Source organism: Daphnia pulex, chromosome 7, assembly GCF_021134715.1.
Source record: "Daphnia pulex isolate KAP4 chromosome 7, ASM2113471v1".
Taxonomy (NCBI): Eukaryota; Metazoa; Arthropoda; class Branchiopoda; order Diplostraca; family Daphniidae; genus Daphnia; species Daphnia pulex.
This window is the reverse complement of record NC_060023.1, coordinates 4,258,292-4,285,310: the sequence shown is the minus strand read 5'-3', so window position 1 is coordinate 4,285,310 and position 27,019 is coordinate 4,258,292. Positions and strand designations below refer to the sequence as shown.

At 38.2% G+C, this 27,019-nt stretch overlaps 4 protein-coding genes and 1 long non-coding RNA gene across 7 annotated transcripts; 2 read left to right on the top strand and 3 right to left on the bottom strand.

The window, feature by feature from the left end:
• Nucleotides 1–9,325: 9,325 nt before the first annotated feature.
• LOC124196676 (barH-like 2 homeobox protein) lies at nucleotides 9,326–10,868 on the bottom strand. Its single transcript, XM_046591833.1, has 2 exons — nucleotides 10,126–10,868; nucleotides 9,326–10,001 (listed from the first exon to the last, which is right to left on the bottom strand). The coding sequence occupies exons 1-2, from the start codon at nucleotides 10,721–10,723 to the stop codon at nucleotides 9,520–9,522; spliced, it is 1,080 nt and encodes a 359-aa protein (XP_046447789.1). The 5' UTR covers nucleotides 10,724–10,868; the 3' UTR covers nucleotides 9,326–9,519.
• A 4,430-nt stretch (nucleotides 10,869–15,298) lies between these two features.
• On the top strand, nucleotides 15,299–17,036 carry LOC124198851. Of its 2 annotated transcripts, none has more exons than XM_046594905.1 (7): nucleotides 15,299–15,471; nucleotides 15,605–15,695; nucleotides 15,818–15,894; nucleotides 15,958–16,172; nucleotides 16,260–16,406; nucleotides 16,469–16,608; nucleotides 16,667–17,036. In XM_046594905.1, exons 1-7 carry the CDS (start codon nucleotides 15,400–15,402, stop codon nucleotides 16,726–16,728), a joined length of 804 nt encoding a protein of 267 aa, XP_046450861.1. In that variant the 5' UTR covers nucleotides 15,299–15,399; the 3' UTR covers nucleotides 16,729–17,036. The 2 variants fall into 2 exon arrangements, with proteins under 2 accessions (XP_046450861.1, XP_046450860.1); XM_046594904.1 differs by having other exon boundaries at nucleotides 16,664–17,036.
• LOC124198849 (eukaryotic translation initiation factor 2-alpha kinase-like) lies at nucleotides 16,943–21,533 on the bottom strand. Of its 2 annotated transcripts, none has more exons than XM_046594900.1 (14): nucleotides 21,060–21,533; nucleotides 20,710–20,990; nucleotides 20,412–20,645; nucleotides 20,209–20,348; nucleotides 20,039–20,147; nucleotides 19,759–19,981; nucleotides 19,488–19,696; nucleotides 19,201–19,427; nucleotides 18,733–19,134; nucleotides 18,002–18,664; nucleotides 17,626–17,940; nucleotides 17,480–17,548; nucleotides 17,306–17,398; nucleotides 16,943–17,240 (listed from the first exon to the last, which is right to left on the bottom strand). In XM_046594900.1, exons 1-14 carry the CDS (start codon nucleotides 21,371–21,373, stop codon nucleotides 17,151–17,153), a joined length of 3,369 nt encoding a protein of 1,122 aa, XP_046450856.1. In that variant the 5' UTR covers nucleotides 21,374–21,533; the 3' UTR covers nucleotides 16,943–17,150. The 2 variants fall into 2 exon arrangements, with proteins under 2 accessions (XP_046450856.1, XP_046450857.1); XM_046594901.1 differs by having other exon boundaries at nucleotides 19,488–19,687.
• A 305-nt stretch (nucleotides 21,534–21,838) lies between these two features.
• LOC124198853 lies at nucleotides 21,839–24,481 on the top strand. Its single transcript, XR_006876742.1, has 2 exons — nucleotides 21,839–22,261; nucleotides 23,405–24,481. It is a non-coding gene; the product is annotated as an uncharacterized LOC124198853 (long non-coding RNA).
• LOC124198852 lies at nucleotides 22,427–24,032 on the bottom strand. The gene is made up of 4 exons (XM_046594906.1): nucleotides 23,795–24,032; nucleotides 23,399–23,573; nucleotides 23,051–23,180; nucleotides 22,427–22,974 (listed from the first exon to the last, which is right to left on the bottom strand). Exons 1-4 carry the CDS (start codon nucleotides 24,030–24,032, stop codon nucleotides 22,936–22,938), a joined length of 582 nt encoding a protein of 193 aa, XP_046450862.1. The 3' UTR covers nucleotides 22,427–22,935.
• Nucleotides 24,482–27,019: the final 2,538 nt, after the last annotated feature.

The following is a 27,019-nucleotide window of genomic DNA, read 5'->3' as shown; positions in this document are numbered from 1 at the left end:
AAGACCTATAGCTCTCAGTCTAACTGAATTTAAGAAAAAAAAATCACTATACACGGACACCACAAACGGTTCGTCTACGTGGCGCCTCTCAGTACCCATTAAAGAGCTCGAAAAGGGGAAACAAATCATGGAGTTGGTGGAGAGGCGCGGGGTATTGGCGTGACGTCAGACGGTCAGAGCCCACCAGAATAAGTCTGGTGGAATAAACCCTAAACCTGATCTGATTCCGAGATACAAGAAATAACGAGAGGAGACCACCGTGTCAGTGCATATCGTCGTCGAGACGAAGTGAACTGTTATCGAACATTTTCATCTTAGTGAAGTTACCGTGTTCATTCTCCATGCAACATACCGTGGCTAATAAGAACTGCCAGAGATAGCCTATACAAGTATACATGTTCATTACGAATTTATGACTTATAAGTTATACCTAACTCAAATTGTATGTATTTCCCATGCTTCAACAATTGACATTTTTTTTTTCGTTTCATTGTTCATAATTTTAAATGACGTACTATATCAGGCTATTAGCAATTTTATTTATTGAGAATTTGTTGCTGCTGATGACTCGTATAAACTCTAACTAAAATAGGCTAACAAAGTGAACGCATCACAACCCAGATCTTACTTTTAACTTTCACCATTAATCTTTTTGTTTTTCGTTTTTACATTTGTTTAGGTTTTATTATGCATATACATTATAGAAACTAGAAAGCATCTCATTAAATAGAAAAAGGTAGCAAGTATGTAGCAAACACTCGAATATTATACATAGTTATATACGCATATCGATAAGGATTCCATCATGCTGGGCTTTTGAGTTCACGTAATGAAAAGGAGAAAAACTAATGATACGTGATCCCTCCTTAACCAATCGATGATTCTGGCCTTCTTGCTTTCGTCTCCTTTCAAGGGTGCGCGCTCGACCAACGACCGCCCACTGGTTGGACTCAGCGCCAGTCCATACGGCCGCAACCCCTTGGGTTTTGATCTGTATATATAATTATCATCATCTTTCTTTCAAGTGGAACTGCCTCACTATATCATTGTGATCTCCCCGAAATGACCTTCTCCGCTTATATACTCCTTTCCCAACTATTCTACTTTTGTTGCGTTTTGATTTATGAAAGTTGAACACGATTAATAATTCGATTCGATCAATGGCCTATAGATAAAATTTACTGAATTTACTGATACTTTGGAATTAAATTTCAACAAACGTTTGGCCCAAATTCGCTTATATAATCTATTACTTTGTCTATTATAATATATACAAATTGCATTTAAAAGTGAAAAGTGCTTCACACATCAGCGAAATTATTTTTTGACAACTACAGTAGATTTGAAAAGCCTTATATTATTATTCGCGGGATTATTCGTCCATAATCTTATTTTTTTTTACCAGAGTCATTTAATTTCACCGCATTTTTTTTTATTTCAATAAAAACCAGACCAAAGGCTTTTCTTCTTTTAGCTATTATTATTATACGTATAATAGAATATAGGGTAACCTTATAGTGAGTAAGTAATCTTGCCGCCAGAGTTTTTTTTTTTTGTTTCTTTTTAATTCGATAGCGCTTCCGTTTCTCCTCCTGGTTCCCATCGTATCTACTGTTTTTTTGGAAGCCAGAACGCAATCTTTCTCTCCGTCATTCCACAACGTAAATAACGATGAGAATCTGTAGACCCCCCGCTGCTGCTATATCATCGAGCCACCGACTATACCTCATCTATTAATATATACTGTGAGCGCTTTGTGATAAATGTATAAACAAGGCTACCAGCACAGACATAGATATATATTGCACAACTTGGCCATTTCGATTGTGTTTGACTTGATTTACAGCAGTTACATATAGCCCAGCAGCCTCTGTCTATGCAGTGCTGATGGTATATATATGGGCGCGGTGTCAATAATAAAGAGCCGTTCGTGCTCCTAGAAAATACAACGATATCGTGTTTCTTTTTTTTTTAAATTTTTACGCTTATGTGCTATGCCGTTTGTTCCTTAATTTATAATCATTATACATTTCGCAAATAATGTCTAGCCTTTTTTGGTTTAAAGAATTAAAGGGTCATCAATTGTGGATTCTAAACACAATGCCAATATCTATCAACAGTATTAATAAAAAGAAGTGGGCATGCACATTGGGAAAATGGGCGAGTGCAACTCGTTGGCACTGCTGAGATTAGACGATTGACATTCTGAATAAAGAAAAAATGAGACATTAAAAGATTGTTTCTTAATATGAAAGAGAATTAACAAGTCAGGGAGACTCAGGTATATATTTTGACGAAAAGGCAGCATAGGCGCCACAGCAGCAAGGTAAGGATCGTTTTCAAGCTCAGAGGCCAAAGTCAAAACCTGTCTCTGTGGCACTACTACATCTCTCCTACTTACAACGTATGTATAAACATATACACATATAGGTCTATATAGGGCTATATATAGAGAAACTCTCTGTCAATATAGTCGAGAGCCAAGAGCTAGAAATATACACCTCCCTATATAGCCTATGCGCACATCAGATTGAATATATACCTGCTGTCGCCGCTCTTCCCGTGGTGGTGGTTCCAAGTTGGAGGGCCTCGCGCAGTTACCTAGACTTTTCCATTTACATCGTCTAGCCACGTGTTCATTAAGCGTGCGCCACTAGTCTGCCACAATTCCCACCTGTTGACAGCCTTCTAATGCACTTACCCGGCTACCTATATCTATTCTATAAGGTATATATATATATGTATATACGTATAGATGCTTAAGCACCCGTTGTATAGCTGCCTATGCCTTCTCCCATATCAGCCTCGACTTCACCCCGCTAAATTGGCGAACCAGCGCCAAAATCAAATCAGGAACTCCCCTTTGTTTTGACCATTAGATTCGACTGTATAGGCCTATATACTAGCTCCCATCCATCCTCTGCTGTGTGGGTGACTCCTCCATGTCGCGACTTTTACGGTTCTCCGTTTCCCCACCACAAAAGTGCTTTCATTTTGAGTCGCTCCAAAGATTCAAATCTACCATATATGCCGTGCTGCACCGTATGTAGTATAGCTCGTATAGCTCCTCCATGTATCATCAATATTAGGGCGACTGGCTCGCTCAAATCTCTTTTGGCTTTTTTGTTGACAGTTCGCCATCAAATCCGCTACAATGATTTCAATCAGCGAAGAGTGATGATACCACATATATCTATACGCACGTATGTACCCCGTTTGTACGAGCGTAGGCTATATAGCGAGTTTGTATGTGATGACTGCTTGCGTTTAAACTTGGTGCTGGTTGTTGGTTTATTCAACCAGAATGGTTAAAATTATATGGGCGATTCTCTAACTCAATTTTTTTAAATGTTGTATAGATCATAATAATCTTCATCAAAAATTATTATATCGATATAGTCGTACAGATATTGTTTGATGCAGCAATGAGCAATCCTATTTATGTTATTTATACGAACAGTTTTTTTATATGATACATTTTTTATATATCGACAAATTCTTTAAATGTTTTATTTCTGAGCTGAATAGCCAAAAAAAGCGGCATAATGACCTTAATCTCATAAAGGTAATGGAGGAAATTCCCCTTGTTCAGATTCTTTGCTGTTGTAACATATTCGGTGTAATGCCTTTTTACTTTTTTTTCTTTTCTTTTCTCAAATGCACATAGCTCACAGTGAGGCATTATATTAGGATTAAGAAGGAAGGGAGAGAGAGAGAGAGAGGACGTCATGGAGAAATGACCCAGCAGGGATACAAGATCAAAGGGTGCACACAGGCTTAAATACGACTGACCAGCTTTCAGCGGACGAGGCTATATAGACACAGAGGGGCATATTTCCTTGCTTACATTGTATAGACTGCGCTCCTATCTGTATATGCGCTATAAATGAATAGACACACAAGAAGAGTCAGCATCGGCAGCATTCCGTTTCCACATTTTTTTTTCTTTTTTTCCGTTCATGAATAATCAAATCGGCTGGCTGGCATCGAATCGGTTTTCTTCGATGCCGTATAGAGCCTCGGTGGGATACCGTCGTCATTCGTAAAAAGATGGCTATAGCAGCAGCAGCAGCAGCAGCAGTGAAAAATAAAAAAAACAAATCAGACCTTCCGAAATATGCCCGCGTCCAATATATATGCTGCTTTCTCTTGGCCATTTTTATTTTGTGTGCTCAGGGAACCCCATTGACGATTGACTGTTGGGCTTCGCTTCTCGAATAAAAATTGTATGGCCTGGCCAACCTTCACAGCAGCAGCATGAAAATATATTTCATTCAATCCCATAAATGAATTTGTTATAGCCTTCATTAGTTAATATACATCAGTCTATGTCTGCTGAGGGTCTTTTCTCTCTCTCTTTTTTTGGTGGCCAAGCATTTTTTTTCTTCTTCAGTCTTCCGTGCATAATTCATGCGTTCGATATGGGCCGAGAAATTCTTCACGAAAAACCATTTGCCGAAAGCCCCATTTCAAAAAGATTGAAATTTCAAACAGCAACGATATCTAGCCTAGTTTACATCAACATAGTTTTATTCTTGAGTGAAATAGATAAGTTCTCTTTTTGATTTGCCGCAGAATTTCGGATGTTATCCTTTATATCTCTTATAGCTGGCTACTCTATATAGTAGGATACCGACTCATCATCTCCGCTTGAATATAGCCGCTCTCATCGACAAATGCCTCACTTGTGTATAAGTCTCTCCCATCTTGTAAAAAGACTCTTAATCATAGTGAGTTGCTGAAAAGGCATGAGGTATTTGCGTTACAAGGTTGGCGGTCTATTTTTTTCGCTAGCGAGCAGCTCAGCAAGGGCAATTGTGCGTGTGTGAGTGCGCGCGCCGATTTCACGCTCCAACAACGGAATCGAAGGGGGGAGCTATAGAGGCGAGGAGGAACAATGAGAGCACAAGAAAGAAGCGAATATAAGGACAAGGACTACTGGATATAATATCAAATACTTTGGTATTTGTAAGCGCTGTCCTTACGATAAACAAATATATCTAGATAGCTACAGATAATACGAACATTCTTTTGTTAGACACCGCCTGTAGCTTGTGTGTGTGTGCTGGAGCTGGGCACCGGCACCCCTTCTCCCATCAAGAATCGCCTACCGTTAGAGATATTATAGTATTTGCTCGAGCTGGATCTTCACCGAGTTTCTTTCAATAACATCACAGATCCACTCTTGTGACTGTTATAGACAGCGCAGCAGAGATATAGCGCGCCGATTGTCGATTTCCCCATAATATGTCGAGTGCATCTCGAAGCCGGCGGAAGAGAAAGATATATGTAACCCAGCGTGAGAGATCTAAATCAAAACGAGGATAGCCTACTACTCGGCCAATGTAATTCTGTGGAAAACACTACTTAAGCTAAAATGATCTAAATCTTCTATATATAGCTGGTATTGTCGATGGTGTAAGCTTCATGGTTCCAGCAACTATATGACGCTGGGACTTGTACAGCTGCAGGGTCTGTATTGTATGGCGGGATACTTCATGGATATAGTAGAGTGAGGATGGATGGCACTTATTGATGGTCGCGCTTATTCAGTCATGATTAAATACCATGAGAACGATTATCTAGTGGTCTACCGCATGGTATATTGATAACAAATCATATCTGAGAGCGAAACGGAACCATTTAAAATATTTCCCATTTGTAGTAGCCTACACTAATAATATTCACAATACTATATACAAGCAGTGCAGGTGTTATCATTTTTAGCCGTTCGGTTTCTTTTTCAAAACGTTAGTCCACTTTCATTTTTATTTTTTATTTTTTATTATTATAAAAATTTTCTCATGTAAGTTGTTTGGGTACGAATGGGCTAGTAGATATTTAAAATTTAAAATTTAAATCGTAAATTTAGTATAAGATAGTTAGCCTAATTAGCCTATCCTTATTTTCTTATTTAAAGGAACCAATTCTGTCCGAGTCAATTTTGAAATTTAGAAATTAAAATGAATTTTATAAATTAAAACATACCAAACATATTTTTGCAATTTTAAAGTAAAATCCTGCTGTAAATTTATAGCTTGATACAGCCTCTCGCGGCATCAGAGATAAGATTGCCAACATTTGGGTGACTGTTGGCGATTGTGGTTGTTTAACGAGAAAGTAGCTCGAGAGGATTCGAGGTTGATCGATCAACGACAACGAGCAGGCTTCCCCCCTCCTTCCAATAACTCTGCTGCTGCTTGCTTCCCTCTCTCTAGCTCTCTCGTCTCTCTCGTCTCTCCCCTTATTCTCTCTTCTCGCTTTATATTCTTCCGTCCTCCTCTCCATGTATCTTTGAGGTTACCCCTATACCTTTATTACCAAAGTTCTTGTGTAGGCGGGTTATAAAGCTCAGCCTTTCGTCGTTGCCGCCCGGCGCGTGTATAAACATATGAGAAAATTCCTGGCATAGCTACCGGAACAAAAGAACATCAACACACACAACACACACACACACTGAATAGTGAAATGCTGTAGGTTATTGCCCACCCTGATGGGACGCTCGAGAATCGGACACAAAACTTGGCCTTAAAGTGGCTTTATATATATGTATAGGACGCAGCATCCGTATAGGCCTACTCTGCTATATTAGGTCTACTTCTTTCAGGAATTAAAAGATATGTGGATCTGCAACATATTCGGGAGGAGAACAGTATAATACCTTACGCACACACACAAACAGCACGGAAGTCAGAATATTATGTCTAAATTTGATACAGCGTCTGGCCGGAATTGTTGAATTTTGCATCACAAATAGCCAAATCTCATTCAAATCATCGATTTCTTAATATCGTGGTTCATATAAGAAAATATCTCGAACGGTCGATTTATTGGCCAAATTTTTATTGGCAGAGTCAGTCGAAAGAATAGTTAATAGATAATTTTCTAAAAGCCTAGGTATATTGCAAAAATGAAATCTGCACTGGCAGTTTAATGAAATGCTTTGTCTTATTCGAATTTCCAGTTTCATGCCTTGTAAGTTAGATATAACAGAATCAAGAAAGGATATAACCAAGAAGTTAGAGCTACAATAGCAATTATGGCAATACGGTTCATTTGCTGAAGAGAACGCCCGTGAGTGATGATGTTGCTGCTGCTGCTGAGTAGGTGACCAGCAATTTGTTGATCATAAATAATACACCAGCTCTCTCTCTCTCGTCGTCATTTCGTTGGCGCGGCAGTGTATTTATTATTATCAAGCATTCACTGATGTTCTACACACACTTGGTGCGCGCATATACACACATATTGGTTTTTTTTTCCTTCTTCTTCCTTTGGAGGGGTATTCTGCATGGAGCATCATGCAGCGGGTGGATATGAGAGAATGAAAAGAGGAGGCGACCTGCATATTTAATAATATGAAGAGGCAATTTGCTGTGTAATACCGTGCGCCAGCATACAGGGAGATGGTGCACCCACACACAAAGCGACACGCATGACTGGTTTCTATTGGCGGCCGCCACTTATAGTGCAGCAGCAGCAGCAGCAGCAGCTCGGCATTCTGCCCGAGTCAAGTCGCGCCGTCAGATATCTCATCTATCAAGCAGCAAGGGAGAGGAATATAAGCGACGGCGGAAGTTGCTGGATGCGGCTGGATGCTGCTGCTGCTGCTACAGAAGCGAGCAGCAGCAGCTCATAACTTGCCAGCAACTTCAAAGAAAATTTGTTTCATCATTGTCCCTCTATACTCTCTCTTGTTTAAAAGGTTCCTTCCGAAACGATATGCACAGCAGACAAACTAGACATGGAAGGCGCGGTCTTTTACAGGAGAATAACCTTTCGACAAAGAGCCGAATGCGCCAGCAGCAGCTAATTTGTCTCAACTCTAGACTATAAACGAGAAATCCGCTCATTTTCTCTTCTTATTACTTTCCCTTAGTCTCAACTCGTATTATATATTTTCAGCAGCGAGTTGTATCATCGTTGGGTGTGACTTCATCACTGTCCGATCAACAATATCAGAAACTATATGACGCGGGGCTAACTTATGGTACACGTTCATACTTATACGGATATTAGATATGGTCCATTTATATTTATCAAAATAATTTGGAATTCCTTGAATGCAAATGTAACCTTTTCCATTCTCCGAAAGTTATTTGGTTGTACAACGGATTTTTTAAATATGACTTTGTCCGAGCTTTACTAGGCTATTGAAAATATGTGTAACAAAATGCACACCCAAGCTTGTATTGAATGGTATGTATAGCTAAGCGCTTGAATAAAGGCCTGTATGCAGGTTGACTATCTGCAAATAGACAAAAAGCCAATTTCCTTTTTTTAAATGTCTGACCTATTCACTTGTATACATCGAAAGTTGGTGTGACAACTAAAAATGAAAAAAACATTCCGACAGTCAGGTTCCGGTGTGAAAAATTAGATTGTAGCTAATCTATTCTAATATTCCAGTCATTGGTTCATCTCTTAACAATTTTATTTTGAAAATGATACTAATATTGACTCATTCTTTACTTTTCTTATTATGCGATTTTTTCAAATGTTTTGTAATCATCGCCTAAAATGACGCAAGCGAACTCATTTCAACCTTTTAATAGACTTGTTTTCATTCAAGAATAAAATTGTCGATGAATTTCAGACTAATAAACCGGTAAATGAATTAAAAACTATATGCGAGTATGCGACCATATGAATATATTGCATTGGCGCCTATCTTTCCAACTCCCAATATAGGCCCGACTATCTTTATCATTCTTGAAATCTTCCTTTTTCAACGTTTCTAAACTTATACAGCCAACCGAGCTGCACTTCTAGTACTGTGTACTACAGCGTATAATCAATGAACCCTCTTAACTCAATAGTCATAACAATCTGGTTTCTTTTCATTTGTGCGACAAAAAACCTCTGCGCCATAGAGGCCGATCGACTCTCTATAGAGTATAGACACTACACCGAACTCAAATAAAACTATTTGTACAGTCGAGTCGACGCATATGTACTCTGTCTATCTATATTATCAAGAAATAAGAGGGCATCAGACTTTACACTATAATATGACTGGCGGCTCTATATATGCGGTTCATCGAGTTGATATACGTTTGGGAATATGGTCTGGCTCATATGAGCCTTTCAGGCAAAAGTCTCCCAAAAAAAAAAGAAGAAGAAAAAATAAAAACACTTATAAAAAGAAAAAACCCCAGCCAAGTTGTGTAGCCCTCCTTTCTTTTTAAAATACCTTTCTAATTACCTTTAGTCTCTCCGTCTGGAGCCAGACTTTGACTCTGTGTAGTCGCAAAGTCGCAGACAGCAACTGAGGGCCCGTCTGAAAAAACCCCAAAATGAAATAAACGGCGCGATAACGTTTCTGTATGTAGTCGAACGGATATAGGATTTTATTACGTTAGACTTTGGCTCTCTTTCGAGAATCAACTCGGGTGAAGATATATGTACAGGTGAAAATGGAATTCGATATAACATCTACATCAAATGTATAACAAGACGACGAAACAGAACGAAAACAAACAAACAAAAAAATGAACGAATGATTTGCATCCAGCAATTTCAATCGGAAAATGATTCGGAATGATCGTCGTCGACTCCGTTATTGGCCGCTCTCATGTGATGATGATGCTGCTGTGCCAGTTGCTCTTGGGCTGATGATTGGGATTTGTCGTCGAACTGGCGCCAAGTGACGAGTCTCATTTGCTGCGACTCGAGATGCTGCTTGCGCCACTTAATGCGCCGGTTCTGGAACCAGACTTTGACTTGCGATTCGGACAGGCGGAGACTGGCGGCCAATACCAATCTCTCCGGACCGACCATGTACTGCTGGCGGGCGAACTCGGCCTCCAATCGCTCTAATTGCTCGGCACTGAAGATGGTCCGCACCCGCTTGGCCCGCGGAGAAGACGACGACGATGGCGCCGATATTAGGGACGACGACGACGCGCATGGCATCGTCATCAGCGACGAGGGCGGGGACAGTTCCGGTGAATCCGACAGATGCGCTTGTTGGCAACCTGGTGATTCGCTTCGACGATGTTCTGTTCAAATTGATTATAGAAATAATATAAATGATTAAACTGAATTATTTTCTCGACTAATAGATTTAACTAAATGAACATGATTATGTCATTTAAGGCACATTATAATACATCGGATTATTACCTTGTGATGAAAAGAATTTCACAGAGTCGGCCGATTCGAAACAGGAAGCGGCGAATTCTTCCAGGCCGAGGATGGCGTCGATGGTGAACGATTTACTCCGCTTTTGACTGTTGGCAAGGGCTTCCGGCTGCTGCTGCTGGTGCTGGAGTTGGCGTTTGGTGTTGTTGTTACTGTTGGACGAAGTCGACGACGACCGATCGCCAGTGTTTGTCGTGCAAAAGTCCAGCGGGAAAGCCGTGGAGAAATCAGGACAAGTGTCGGTCACTGAGTGCGGCGAATCCGGTTGAAGAAGCGGATGAATTCCAAAGCCGTTGATGGCCGTCGATTGCGGAGAGAACGACGGCGAATACGTCGGGGTGGTGGGCGTGAGCGGCGAGCAGCGTGACGGGTATTTGACTCCGGCGGAAGACTCGCCGTTGAGTTGGCCGAGCGACAGGGAGGCCAGCGCCGAGTTGTAGGCGGCCCAGGTGGACGTCGACGGCCACAAGTTGAGCGGCTCGACGGCGGCTCGTTTGTTTGTCGACGGACCTACAACAACCGGCGACTGTTGCTGAATCCAACTGGATGGCGAAATCGGTGAACTGGTGGACGACGACATTCCCGCGCTGCTTTCTTTTTTAAATTTTCAAACAGTTAACTTGATGCAATCGAGTCAATATCAAGGAATGTGGGAAAAGAACACAACACACGGAACGATTAAGTTGTGCTGGAAGAACTTCGTAGCCGAGTGAACGCTGAGTAGTGGCTGTGGGTCATTTATATGTGTGTGTAGACTGTGTGGACTGTGGCAGAAGCGCTATCCATTTTGGCGCCGCCCTTCTTCTTCCCCATCCTCCGCCGAAAGGGGGAGGAGATAAGCCTGCACGTCGGGCAAGTTATTGGGCTAACTGGAAAGAGTTCGGCCCTTTCCCTCGGAAAGATGCGAGGGCGTGCATGCCATTGGAGCCAATAAGATGGAAGACTTGAGCTGGAAGGATATCCCTCATCGCGCTCTCTATCATACTATATCTTCGGCGGTATAGAAGAAGAACTCAATGAACATCGTTATTTGCTATTAGACAAAAAAGAGATGCGCCTCTATACGGCAGTCCATACAGTATACACGAACCGTCAGCTCTCGGTTCGTATATGTATAAAATTGGACTATTCGTATAAGTAATTTGTTTTGGCGCGGAGGCTTTTGTATACTAGTTAACGAAATTGTTCACTGCATTATTAAAAGAACGTATACTAAATTATTGAAGCATCGCCTTCATCTTCTTGGATGAATATGAAACGCGTTTTAAATCAAGTATATTGAACTAAATTTCTAGATAATTACTATAACTATTATTATAGGCTGTGTACGGCATAAAGCTTTACAGGACAGCGAGATATATACTAGGCTATATAGTGTGTGGCTATATTTAATCCAGGATCCAGGATCAAACAAGAGAGAATCAGTCGAGCTGAAACGTTTTAATTACGCCGTCCATTTGGGAGCAAATAGTTCGCCACTCGCCTTTGCCCCGGTGCAGAAATGTGTGCGCCTATATCTAGGCTAGTTTAGAAATTTCATTACTCTCTGCCCTGGTTGGCTGTAGTTATTACGACGGTCAGTTTCACATCATGCTTGGCTGTGTCAATTAGAATTCGATGGGCGTTACATCACACGGCATTTGATGTGAGAGTAGGCTCTACGGAAACTCTCTCTCGCGCCTGCTTCATGTGTATGCGTATATTCGCCAGGCGTAATTGTTGTCTGAAGCATGAGGATTAATTAAAAAGGTTAAATATATGCATGGTCATTTAATTTTAATATTTTATTAGCATAACGGGTTCTGATATTTTCAGATTTAATTAAATTGCGACAAAGTTAACGTTGTCAAACTGAAGCTAGTCATGTGACGTTGATTGATTGGCCCTACGCTATATATTCAGTGAGGATTTCAGTTGAACCGGAATTGATTCTCCGTAAGTCCACCCGCCAGACTGTTGATTATAAGTAACTAAATATAATATTGAATAGTCACCCACTTCATTTGTACAATTTTGCTCATGTACGCAGAAAGCAAAACGTGATATTCTACTCGGCAGTCTCGGACAGTCTATCTCTGCATTACAAATAGCGGAACGAACTATTCGAAAAATTTGGCGCAAGAATTCTCAAATGATTTCTGATTTTCTTATAGATAAGTGGATTAGATAATTTTTTTAATTCAAAGACTTTTAACGATAAAAAAAGTTCAACTACCACATCAGTTTAGTTCCCATCACACATTATAAAAAAGGGGGGAAAAGGAAAGAGGGAATACGGCACATGTTACTCCCCACATCAGTGTGTGTGTGTGTGTGTGTATTCTACTATGACGTGACCTCTTCAGGAAGTGGTTGACTGCTGTGTACGGAAGAGTAGCGGTGTGTGGCAAAACAGGCGAAACAAAAGACGAGTGCTTTATATATTATATATATAAATCTCAGCTTCTTTCTATTATCCAGAACCCTTGAAGACATATTTCCTTTCTTAATTTCTCACGCTCATTTCAGTAACATCCTAGATCGGATTTCGGGGTCCATTGGCATGTCAAAAAAAGCTGGCTTGCGGTAAATGTAGTTTTCTATGTTTCCTTTTCTTTCACACTTTTTTTTCCAGATTTACTCAATGACAATTCCGTATAATAAAAGAAGGTAAAATAAAAGCAACAAGAAATGTGTTTCTTATTCCCATTCGTTCTAGACTTCCGCTAACGTAATCCGGCACCCAAACTTAATCTAGCGTGCAAAATCTGGTTTAGTTACACGTATATTTCCTTAAAAAACCCCTTTCACACAAGCTATTATGCATATATATATAGCCGTGTCCCTACTACATATATTCTGTAATAATTCAATCGAAAGCGCAATAATGTAAAGTTTCAAAACATTTCAAGATTGGCATTTACATAAAAATTCCATTGTTATTCGTCAAGTATTGTATTTTAATTAGGCCTGTATTTAGAAGGTCCTATGTAATAAATGACTTCAAAAATACATTAAGGAAGAATAAGATATCTTATAAAATTTAAGTAACATCAACTTAATTTAAGTAGCAGGAAAAAATACTATTTCTCAGCGGACATTGTTGTCGGAATCATTCGTGATTTGATGTCACTCATAATCATTTAATATTGGTTTGAGTATCCTCTGTATTAATCGTTCAGAAAGATGTGTGCGTTTATAGGCTACGAACATTAAGTAGGCTGTTACGTATAATAAAATTGGGATACGGTTGGTAATGTTATCATAATTTTGTAATACCCTTAACACAAGTATTTTGCGCAAGCACCATAAGAATAGACCCATCATTTAACGGTTGAGAGGGGCAGGGGCAGATTCGTAATGGTATATTGGACTACGACCTACGTACTGGAGTAGCCAAAAGTTACAAAAAAAGCAACAAATAGGCCATAGCCGCAAATAGGTTGAGCGAGCTATACTGTATATACCTATTTCCATGGTAAACCGTACATAGTACCGCTGTATATTGAATGACAGTAACAAGACGAGAAGGACCCTCCGTTAAGCGGAATTTATTGGACGTTACGAATCTACCCTCTCACCCCATACATGATTATTTTGAGATTTCATGGTCCATTCGACAGCGCGCACGTGCGGCTTTCACTCCCCTCCCCTCCCCATCAACACCCGGCCTTCTCTCTATGCGCTTTCCTTTTTAATAGCGCTTATCATTTACCATTTGAGTTTTGGATGACAGGTGCGGGCTTTACTGTTGTACAAAGACGATTAATACTAATACGAACTACTACTAGGAACTAATTCAAGGAGTCAAGTCAAGTGTTGACTTGGATTAGATTTGGATTTGGATATCAATTTTATCATTTTATTTATTACATTTTTTTTACCTAGTAACACAATCTGAGTTGCGGTTTTCGATTGGAATGGATTCGAGTGGGAGTACCTAATAGCACCAAGAATGACTGTGGTTTTTGTAAATGCGCACATTGTATTGCGCTTTATGGTTTTTTTGGCGCGTGAAATCAGTCAAATGCGCAGCAAGAATTTTTCAATTTTTTGCGAGCGGTGAAGTGAGACAGAAAGGCGCGTTGCCGAAAAATTGCGCGCATGATCGATGTTAATTGATTACGCACGCGCCACCCTTTTTTTCAAAACGTCGTAGTTGGTGGAACATCAAGTCGCTTTAAAGAAGGTATAGGGTTCAAGCATGGGTATGGAAATTAACTTTAAAGACGAATAAATCATTAAACAATCTTTTACAGAAATGTTATTCTGCTTCATATTATACATTAGAATTTACAAATTTACTATTCCAATTCAATCCATTAGAAAATCACATGAATGTATGAAGTTAGCAATTCTACCGCTAGATGTCTAATGTTTTCTCTCGTTGGACAGCAACCATGGCAACTCAGCGAGGATGAATATGACTAGGGAAATACTGTTCCAAACTTCCAATTCAATAAAAATTTAAAAATGAAAAGTATGACGATAATATTTAAAGTTCAATCTCATATTATAGTGAACGCAGGTGGTGTTTCCGTTCGACGCTTTAGCCTGGTGAATGAAAGGCTCAAAGTGCCTGGCGTACGGCGTGACAGTTTTTTTTTTTAAATTTATTTTTTAACTAGATTTGTTTAATTTATCAAGTTTGTGGACAGTAGTAGTTTAATTTTTAAAAAAATTTCGTTCGGTACCGTTTTACATACATGATTATTTTATGCAAGCACGAAAGGGAACCATGGAGGGAGGGGGAATAGAACCCGGAAACCACCGGAGGAGACAAGGGACTTAATTACTAACTACATTGCGTGCCATAACCATTAAACCATGGTTGCACATACTATATAGATTGGAAATTGTTATGGAGAAACATCTCTCCATACCCCTGGGCCCTGGTTCAAGTCTGAATCAATTCAACGATAAACGAGATATCATTATTTTTAGTCTATTTGAACTTGGAAGGGAGGGAAAGAAAAATCCTAAACTATGCAATCGAATCAAATATTTTTCAACATGTATCTCAAATCAATTTATTTAAGTTATTGATTGCATACATTCAATGTTTCTAAGGTTAGAAAATCAATTTTCTTCGCCGACTTGTGTATTTTTTAAATTTAGCGGCTCGGATTCCACCAAAATCTGTCGATGTTGGCACTTGGCAGCGCTGTGAATTTCGTTTGGTAGGCAAATGTCGACTGCTATTGCCACAACTTCAAACTTCAAACTGATCACGAAAAATATTTTCAGCTCATCACGCTAGTGCCACAATTTGTAAGAATGAAGTATTCTGTAGAAATTACAGGTCCAGCTCTCTCCTTTCTTTACTATTCCGTTTCTTCATCATTGAAGGTAAGTAGTGATTGGTCAGAGGCAATGGCAAATAATAATGACTGACACAGCAAATAATGTCCAATAATGTGTCACCAAAGCCAAACAAAACAGAACTATTTTACTTGATTGCTTCCTTGTTGCTTCATTGCAGGAGGGATTTCTTTTTGGAACAGTTGAAGAAAAGCACATTGAAATTATTTCTGATTCAAGTGAAAGCAGTGTTGAACCAGAAACAATAATCCGTAAGAATTTCCAATTATTACTTCCTATCTACAAAACACTACATATTTCATACTGGGCTTTAAATGTTTTCAAAATCATTATTATGGTGGCTTAACATGGATATTCACATTTTAAAATCTAGGTGTTACAGGGATATTTCCTTGTTTACTAACTTCAAAACTGTTTTCCCATGAAAATGATGTAGACATTCCACACCAGGCAAGAGATTTTTTTTGTGTTGTTAAAAATAAGTGCTGTGTTAAATTTGGCTATAATTATTAGGGTGACTCTGTCATTATAGGATGGTTTTCTGGAAGAAAGAACTCATTATTCAAGCCCTCTTTTCGAGAAACAGCTCTTCACTCTAAGCTGAATATAGAGTACTGCCAAAACCACATAGAGAGGTTTTTATTTGTTTTAGTTCAAGACAATCCGAGTGAAACTAGTATAACACGAGAATTCCAGGCGAAGTTTTTTCAATTTGATAAAACAAAGAGGTATCTATTTTTGTTATACTTTTAAATTTGATTATGTTTGTAGTTTTGTATTGGTTTTCATTGATTAATGACAGTTTTAATTTTTAGGAGGTGGTCGTCTTTGACTGGATCTATTTTAAATTGGAATCAGAGGTCCAAGTCGTCCAACCTCGCCAACAAATCTCTTTACAGATCGTTACCGACATTTGAACCCAGTCTACTATCACGCTTTGAAGAAGAAACTATCAACCAAGGGTATTTGTTTTCTTAATTCAATGCTATTCCATGAATCCATGAAAATATTTTTAATGAATAAGGTTGATTGGTGAGCAGTTCATTGAGGGAATTTTCACAAACGCCCACAGCTACCTGATGGAATCTATGGATAGAATAGCCAACATCACTTCTGAAATTGCTCAAGTGGAGGCTGAAATTGCGCGTTTGAGGATCAATAAAGGTAGACGAAATACTTCAGTGATAGTATGAATAACGAGGGATTATTATTATTGCAGAAGAATCCAAAAATAATCCCCCTTCTCCCCCAATAATGGAACGTCGTAATCAAAGAAGGGTTTAGTTTCCAATCGACGAAAAAAAATGAATACTCTTTGAATCATCGTCAGGCGATAAGAAGAGCGCTATCCTTCCGAAGGAAATTAAGAAAATTTCGGTTAACAAATAAAAGCTCTCTAAGAGTTGTATTCCTATCCAAGCGTTCATCTAAGAATTTTCATTTTTTTTTGTATTTTTAAAGTACATCTTTTGTTTTGAAGTCTTAAAGAACTTATGCGTTGTGTCAATAATTGTATTATAATCAAGATATTTTCCAATTTTGGGCACACCCAAACTTCGTACATTTAATAAAGTAATAAACAATTAAATATACATTTTTTTTTAGTTCCTGTATAGGAAAATGCTGAAAATTCTTTGCACACATGTATGTACATATTTCAGTATCACAACTGAAAACCCCATAAAGGATTAGCGTACATTTTCCAATTATGAGCTACTGCCAGATGAAGTCCGAGTCGTACTGCGAGGACGTAGTAAGCTGAAATGCAAATATTCTGGAATTTCTACTGTCGAATCCTTGAAAGAATAAGAGTAAGAGGTAGTTAGTAATTGAAATGTGTTTCCTGGAAGACTAGATTTACCTGGTAGATTCTCAATGGTGTAGAAGCTCGAATACCATAGGTAGTCGGCCTTTCATCCGGATTTCGAGATAGCATTTTATTTAACAAAACTGCCTGTTATTTAAAATAAAGAACAAACAAACACAAAGCTGTAATATTATTCAAAATAGATAATTAAAACAAATTATGGCATACCTCTTCCGGATATTTTTCGATAAATCCTTGTGGGAACTTGAGTTTCCGTAACTGAGAGATCACAGTCACCTGAGTTTAGAAAAAAAATATTCAAATCGATAATTAATTTTGTATGAACAATTATGGGGTCAGTTTGAAAGTTATACCTGTTCCATCTGAGTGGACAATGGCCAGAGCAATTCAACCAAAATGAGACCAAGCGAATATATATCTACTTTGTGATTGTATGGTTGCCCTTCAATTTGCTCAGGACTCATGTACAGCTGTGTCCCAACTTGGTCAGTGTGAGTGCGCTGAAATGGCGAAAATCCACCACCACAAACGACATTTCGTTCGGGAGACATGGGTGAATAGGAAGCCTCTTCAGCCATGGCAGTTACCAAGCCAAAATCACCGATCTTAATCGCTCCATCAGGAGCAAAGAATATATTTGAAGGCTTGAGATCTCGATGAATTAGACCCTGGGTATCGAAACATAAATATAATTTAAGAAAAAAGTTATTTGATATATCATTTCGATACCTGTAGGTGAACGTATTCGACAGCTCGGACGATTTCGTTAAACATCTGGATAGTCTGATAAGTATCGCGGTGTGATACGTGAGCTCTCAACCACTCACGTAAACTTTCTTTACGACAAAGTTGCATTTGTATGAAGAGAAACATTTTAGCGTCCGATCTTGTGTAGTTGGGAGTTTTCGGCACGTTTCTTTGAACTCTTTTTACAACATGGCGACTCGATGGTCTTCTGATTATTGCACAACTGCCGTCTGTCTCGCATGCACTGGTACTTTTGGAACATTTATCTGATGTTTCATCTTCAAATCGAATTTCGTTACAAGAATTTTTAGTTTTCCGACTAGAATCTTCGAAAACGATATCGAAAGAATCGTTTGTCAATGACTTCCGCCGCACCGAAAATGAATTATCAAACGAACTCATCTGATTGCAAAATGGAAACTGATCAACAGTCGATTTTTCATTTGAACCAGTGAAACCATCGGAGTTGGACGGTTCCATTTTCGATAGGCAACTGTCCTCTCCTGTGTTGAACGGAGTAGGTCCAGTAATTGATTCGCTGTCGATCCAAGCTGCATCTTGAAATTCCTGCCAACCAGGAGGTGGGCATTCAATCCAAGCATGGAAATATCTCACAATATGTGGATTGTCGAGCTTCGCCAAGGCCTAATAATAATGGAATATGATGTATGTTTCTGCCAGAAATTATAAAATAGCTTTTAAAACGTGCTTACCTTAACTTCACGCATCACTTTCTCCCTGGCTTCCTCACTGTTTGGAAGCTGAATGCGTTTAACCGCATAATGACAGTCATCTAACCGATTTCGAACTTCGAAGACTAGGCCAAATCCACCTCTTCCAAGACATTGAATGGGTTCAAAATCTGTCAAGTAGCGCGAAACGAATGCAGGAGGACCACTCGCAACAGCAATCTGATTTTCCATTGGTTGGACAACCACCGATTTCATAGGTTGATCGCAATCTTCTCCAGCAGCAATAGAAGGAGTATTTAGCGGCGCAGAGTTCTCTTGCCCCACATCGGTTTCTGGTGCCGTTAAACGAGCCAAAGGAGGGACTATGGAACTGATATGTCGATGAAGCTCAATTGCCCATCGTTGCTGTAAGAAGTTAACAACCTACACAATAGAAAGACGAAGTTATGAATGAATGGATCGAATTTGGAGGAGAGGGGGTTTTCTCACCTGTCTAGTTATAACCATATGAAAGATGAAAGCAGTCAACAGGCTGATAAATACCACTTCGCGCCACCAAAACCACAATGATACAATCACTATGTGAACTGGGGTATTCCTACCACCCTCCCATAACTCTTCTTCTTCTTCGATGTCGGCAGGATTTTTATCGGCACTAATCGGTTTTGGGGGCTTCTTCTGTGACTTATTCTCTTTAAATAAATAAAATCCTCGTTCTATTTGTATAAAAAAATATTATTAATAGCTCAAATCGATAGTAACTATTGTATACATACCATAAGGATAATCTGTCTGATGGCGAACGATCATAGCGGTAACTTTTGGATCACTGCTTTCTTCTACATGTTCTTCAGTAGTGGCTTCATTCTTATCCTCAGTAGATGCAGCAGTAGAAGTAGTAAACCGACCTGGTCGCCCTTGATACGCGACTAACGACGTTTTTGCGGATAAAGGTTGCCATTGAATTCGAAATGGTCTTAAAGCATTGTAACGAAAAATTAGGCAATTTTTGTAACAATTCTATAAGAAAACTTAAAAATTTGCAACCTTGAAGAAGTGCTTGGATTTCCACCAATTTCCTGCTTCGATTGACCAGAAACGGTAAAATCTGCAATCCTAGCACTTTCTTGAACATAAAGTTGATGATTGTGAATTCCCACATAGAGTAGTGGAGATGAAACCGCCTTAGGATCCTCATACATATCCGGTTGACTTTCGAGGGCTGGGACAAAATTTGGATTAAACAGGTCCAGGGGCATTAAATTCCCTTCTATAAAATTCGTATGTTTAAAATTGGATTCTATTACAGTGAAATATTTAAATGCACCTATTAATTTCCACACATGTACGACAGGACTTTCAAACTTGTACTTCCATAAAACTTGTCCTGGTCGTTCAGGATTAATAGCGCAAACAACTCCATCTGGGACGACTACCTATGTACACCAAAACACTTTTTTAGAAAGAATAATAAATTTGAATTGTTAGGCATAATACTTTAAATTCCATGGGATATGGAGTCAAAATTTCAGTTGATGAATCTGCTTCTATGTACTCATTTTCTGTTGATTGATTAACAAAGCATTCCATTTGTTTTTCTGGGGTTTCTATATTACTGGACTTACATTCTGAGAATGCTTTAATAAAATGGATATGAAACAAAGAACTTTCCACTCCTTAAGATTTGATTCTAAACTTACAATCAGAATGGGTGTGAAGAAGAGACGCTTCATGTCTGCCAACACTAAAATTCCATCTCTCAGTTCCAGTGCGTGGTTCTATCGCACGAACAATTTGACTGTGTCTTCTCACAATTAAGAATTCACTGCTAGTTCCAGCTTCAGCAGGTTCTACATGGCACCCTTCAGTAGAGCAAACATATTGGACATGCCCAGTACGTACATCCACACCATAAGTCCTGACTTCTTTGCCACCTGAAATGCAAAATTTGTGATCAATTTTCATTAACTTGTGTGAAAAAATTGGCTTTAATTATACCAGTGATAAGAAGATCATCTGCAGCATGATATGATGAATGCAGTAGGGAATCAGCTGAGATTGGAATAGGCTCAATACCTTCCCCATCAAACTTATACAATCCTCCATCTAGAGATGGTATAAGTCTTACAAGCTTCCCATGACTATTTAGTTCCACTTTGGATATACTAGATGATAAAAGACCACCAGGCCCAGTTTCAATTTTCCACAATATATTGCCTTGATCAGATGCATCAAGGGCAGATAGAGTACCATCCAAGGTACTCACTAAAAGCAGGGGGCTAGACATTTCCAATACAAGATTTTATGAGATTTTCAAGTATTTGGGCATCCAAATATGTGTGAAATACCTTTTCTTAGTTGAATTTTTAATAAGGGTATTTTTTTCAATATAGTGAGGAAGTAAAATGTCAGGATCCTCATCAGAGTCGGTTACATCATCCCAATAGTGATCAGAATTTTCATGATGTAGTGGCTCGTGTGAAGTTGTTTCTTCTTGAGGAACTGATCCCTCCTTGGAGCTGCCTTTTTCACTTGGGAAAGAGTTGTCAAGGTCTCCTAATTCTTCGACATCTTTTTGTTTTTCTCCGGAGATAAATGCTGAACCCAATACAAACACAACAGTAAATGTCACGATAACTAAAAACTTAGTCAGAGTGACCATTTTTCCGGCGGAACAAGGTACAAATGTTCTCCATGAACAAAAAAAAAATGCACTATGCAAACTCGCAAATCAACGAGATTGTATGATCTAAATCAGCTGTTATTAACGAAATTTCGTCATTCTGACATTGTGAATTGAACTTGACTTAACATGAGATTCTAGTATCAGAAATTTAGTTGGTAAATTTTGTCTTGGAGCACACGCATGGCGCCACCTATCATTGAAGAGTCAAAGTTTGCGTGTAACTGATTTAGATTGAGTTTTATCATTTTATTTGACAAGCCGATCACGATCTCAGGTTTTAAGAAGGTAGTGGCTATAGAGAACTGAATTTACTTATCGTTAAGTTACAAAAGATCTCTTTAACAAAAATATGTTCACTAAGAAAGTAGTGAAAGGTCTCTAGCGTAAATAAAACGACAGATGGCGTTCTAAGACACGTTACACGTAGGGAACTGTGCAAGTTTTTCCCGTCGTGTTTTTTTGTACGTGCATGCAGTTCAATTCAGGAACCAAATCAAAACAACGCAATACCGGATACGTCATGGAATTTTGCTTAGTTGCCGTACCAGAACCATCAAATACGAAGAAAAAAGTTATCCCCAGTCCCCACTTCTCAGTCAGTCCTCTCCTCACGTAGGCACTCCTATATAATGGATCAGCTACATTTAGTACAGTTTTTTGTTATCGCAGTAAAATAATTTTAGTATTGGATAAGTGTGTGTATTTATAGATTTAAGTGCATTACTAGATTATTAGCTACGTTCACCCAACAATGACAACATTCCACGATTGTGCGCTGCAAGGTCTAAGCCCGATATGGAAAAACGGTTGAAATAAAATTGATAATCATACACAACGACAGACATACATACACGACGCACGCACGTAATCGACATTTTTTATTTTTCATTCATGTAGGAACTAGGAACGCATTTTAGTGTATATGTCCCCCAAAAGCCCAAATCAAATCAATGTGAAATTGTGAACAGAAATTATCGTGAAAATGTATCGTGCGGGATACACTGAAACACGGAAAAAAAAGACATTTGCTGCTCAATAATTTATGTATTTGAAATGAATAAAAAGAATAATTTAAAGTTCAATGCATCATTTTAGATCTATGGTGAAGAATAATGTCGTTAGAAAAATTTGCTGTGTAAATAAGCTACGAGCGCTTTTATGAGCAACTTCGAATTTTTATGTACACAAGCGAAAAAATCATCAATTGCAGTTTTATAATAATAGTTTTTTGTTCATAAGGAAGGAAAAATATGCTTTAGACAGGTAAGCACATCGATCATAATTCTATTTGTCCCGGTAATAATTTATTCCCTCCCCCCCATTTCTTGTGCCGAATTTGGTTTAAAGATAACATTTGGAATTATTTTTAAGCTGTCATTCATACGAAATCAATATTATTATTTTTTTAAATCAATTAATTATAATTAATATTTTCAAATTTTCCAAATAAATAGATAAAAATTAAAAAGATTAGACAAATGAAGAATATTGTAGAACTAATTGTCGTCAGATGGCGCAAGTATTGCGTAAAAAATTTTTCAAACTAAATTCTGGGTGGGTTGGTTGAAATTTTTGAACTGAAATTAATAATGATAAATAAAACATTAAGTAGTACGTAGCAGTGTAGCAGAGTATTCTGATTCGAATAAATACCTTTGGACAGGTCGCGTACAACTGAGAACAATTTTCGTTGCTTTTCCCTTTTTCCGCTGCTTCGAAATATTTTAACAAGAAATCCGCAGATTCCGGCTCGAGAGCATCGAGTGCTTTGTCATCTAGCTTTCTGCAATTTGGAAATACGTTAATCGACAGAACACTTCAAATCAAGCTTATTTATTATCATTGTTTTGTATTTATTAACACTTAACATTCGCTCAAAATATCACTGCAAAAATTTCGACTACTATCGATAAAAATAGAAAATCTCTTTCTCTCGTCGACAGATATTACAACAGTACGGTATATTAAAGATTTTTTTAATTGATTAATTTGTATAATTACTCGAAGATGTAGGTGATACGCCGGACAAATGGTTCATTGGATTTTTTGTCGCTATGTGGTTGGTGTGCTTCACACACAGCGCGCTTCTGGCAGTCGAAATTATGAATCTGCATTTTTCGAAAAGTTTCGTCCAGCATAGCAAGGAGCTCCATGAAGGTGTGAGCTTTCTCCTCATCTGTTTGCAACATAATTAGAGTCAATCGCCCATTCATCAATCATTCCAGTTTGCATATACTAATGGTATATTAAAGGCATGTAAATTGTACATATATTATAGATAGAGTGTGTGATTTCACACTATTTAACCTTAACTGTTTATTCTACTAAGATTTGAGGTATGGACTTTTAAAGGTGAACATCAAATCAAAACAAAAAAATTATGTGAAAGCAACTTACCAGTCGAACGCATTTTACGGTAGTTGCTACTTCCGTAGCCGTAACTCTTTTCAGTTTTGGCTGCTGATGTGATCGCGATCCACAACAGCGATCCAAGCAGGATCAATCCTACTATAGCCCCTACCGATGCGATAAGCGTCGTTGAATTGTAGATGTAGAGAAAGCGACCCGTTTCGCTCAGCGCTTCGATTGTGTTCCCGCGAGCAAAAGCGTCAACGATTTCAATAATTTGGTCCATGTTTTTTAATTACTGGAGTTACGAGTTAAAGTCAGAATTCTACTGAGATGCTAACGAGAACTTAGGAAATCAAGTACGTTGGACGACGGTCGGCAAAGAACTAATTTATTGTCAACATCCTTACTTGTTTTATATGCACACATTCGAAAATGCACACTGCATAACTGCACAGAGGAGGGAAATAAGACGGATTCAACAAAGCGGAATGGTAGAACATAGGATGTACTACAGTTCAGAAATTTCAGTGAGAAATACTCAAAACTCCGCCCCATTGATTACTTATTTATGACCGAATGCCATTTTATTCCTTTTTTTAGAACTCGTTTGTAATTTCCTACTTATTTATCTCTGATTAGAAGACTTTAGATAGACTGTTGAGTTGATTTCGCCTTTTACTTCTTTTTTTTTTGGTTGTCGATTACCCGACTGCCAATTAGCCTGTAATAATAATAGAAAACATTTCTATCTTGGCAAGATTACTGTGTATAAAAGCAAGTGAAATCGCAAAATTCATGGGAATACAAAAAAATTGAATGAATAAGAAAAAGAACTTTTCTGTTATTTTTTTTATTAGAACGGTTTTATATGTTCGTCCATGCAGTTCCGTGTACATGCTAACGCCCTTGATTTGGCGTTTTTCCTTAATGCTTATTATCCTGTAAGAGGTAAAGATATTTAGGTGTAATTCAATCGCGTTTGGTGTAATTGCAACAAGAAGTGTACTTGTGATAGACAAGGAGGAAAATCATAAGAAAGTACTTGAAGAAATTGGCTAGGCTTCATAAAAGTCCCCCCCCCCCTCCTTTTGAGCAATCAATAAGACACGGGGCTTGAAAATCAGTTAGACTACACACGGTCCATCATTGTCATGAGGAAAAGTGTCGTCGTAGATTTTTCCGCGTATTTTTTGTACTGTTTTATTGGTTTCCTACGGACAAAAAATAAATAAATAAATAATAAAAAACATTTTTGGTAAAATATATACAGTAATAATAATACTTGTATATCTTTGATTCTAATCCAGCAGAGTTCAGTTTAGATTCTGATTATAAGAAAAAATATACTACGCTCCTAGAAAATAAATAATAATGCTGAACTGTTTTCTTTTAAATACGAACACAATTTCATGTGAGGGCTAGCGAACACCTAATTTTGGGGAAAAAAAAACCGCACGTAATTTTGAAGATCGACACACGCAACACGCTAAAAAATAAATAAATCAAGTAACGAGAAAAGCTGTTACTTTTGATTAAGTTAGTCCGGGTTGGTCTGAAAATAAAGATCACAGATTCAATATTAAAATTTTTTTTCCAATTTAACATTCGTAATAAATATTTTCCGTCTTTATTCAATCGATGTTTGTGCATGTTGTATATGAGTGCAATTATGTAAGATGTATATCGATGCATATTTCATACAAAATAAGAGCAGAGAGTTGTTGCAGTGTTCACCGGGCGTGATGCGATCACGCACGATAATTGCTTTGCACCGTTATGCCATATGTCGCATGTTGCTCCAAAATTATTCATATCTAGGCGAACAAAATGTCTAAATGAGTGGCAGGACACCATTTTTCCTCGTCAACCACAAACAAGCTCAGCTTGTATACCTACTGTACAAAACAGTAAATAACGTAACCGAATAATAGATTGAGGTTTCTTCGTCTTTATTATCCATTGTGTTTTCCGTCAGTTGAAACTTTTTCTTGAAAAAATTTGGGAAACCAAGACTGGTTTACATATTGTGGGTAAGTTATCCGTTTGCAGTAATAAAGAACTAAAAATAATCTAGCCCTAATACCCTTATAGATTAATAAAGGTAATTACTAATTAGTGTAGATATATATTGCATACAAGAACACGAACGAGTTCTACTTCTATGTGTGGTTAATTTTTGTGTGTGGAAATAATGTTAATGTACGTATGCCACTTGAATTTTTGCTGTATATAAGCTGAAATTATGTAGACGAGGGATTTTATCGGATCTTATAAAAGAAAAAAAAATTATCCTTCAACATTAATTTCGAATTAATTTCGTTGAACAACGGTCACTCACAACGACAGGTTCAGAGGAATTCGCGCTGGATAATTGTGCCTTTATAAATAAATTTTATTTAGTCTCCTAAAACAGGATCAACAGGATAATAAAAAAAATATCGTTTTCATTTTTTAGCGGTGTGATTATACCGTCCTTTGGCTGGACGAAATTTCTTTATTGCCTTTGTTGTTGGAGATTTCATATCATATAATGAACCAAAAATAATTTCCACGAAAAATAAAAAAAAAAACTACCATTTACTGAGCACCAAAGATTCTTGCAATTAGTTCCAAAATGCCCAAAATACATGAGCTCATCTCATCTCAGAGCATTTGGGCATGATGTAATAGAAACTGAGATAGAAAGTATAGTATAGCCAGCATAACAAAATCACGTTTCGTTACAAATCCCAACATGGAGACGCATCGGCGGCAAAAATACTTTCCACGCACACTATATAGTCTAGCTCAGGTGATGGACCCAACTTCTGCCTTGTCTTATGCGTCGGAAACTTCCGAAGGTTACGGTAGGCTTTACAACCGGATTCCTGCCATTCATATTGTATGAGCTCTTTTTTCTTCTTCTTCTTCCTTTTCATAACAGCTGCTTGTTGGACATACACAGTTATTCACCCACAGATATGTTCATTAAGCAAATACTTTATGCTACATACTGCTAGCAGAACTATTTAAGACATACCATACACCAGCCAGCAAAAACAGGAGACACAGATGGCCAGCGGGTTTTATGGTTCCGCTTCCACCCAGGATGCACAAACTTCTGAGCTTTTTACTTTCAAGTTTCAGAGGTTTGAATTTCATCAACGGAACAAGCTGTTTAAACAAGTTTGAAGGGAAAAGAATGAAACTGTAATATAGACCTAACACTTACGCACTGCGCATTTTTTGGCGGTACTCTTCATAGATACAAATATATTTTCGTGTACACTA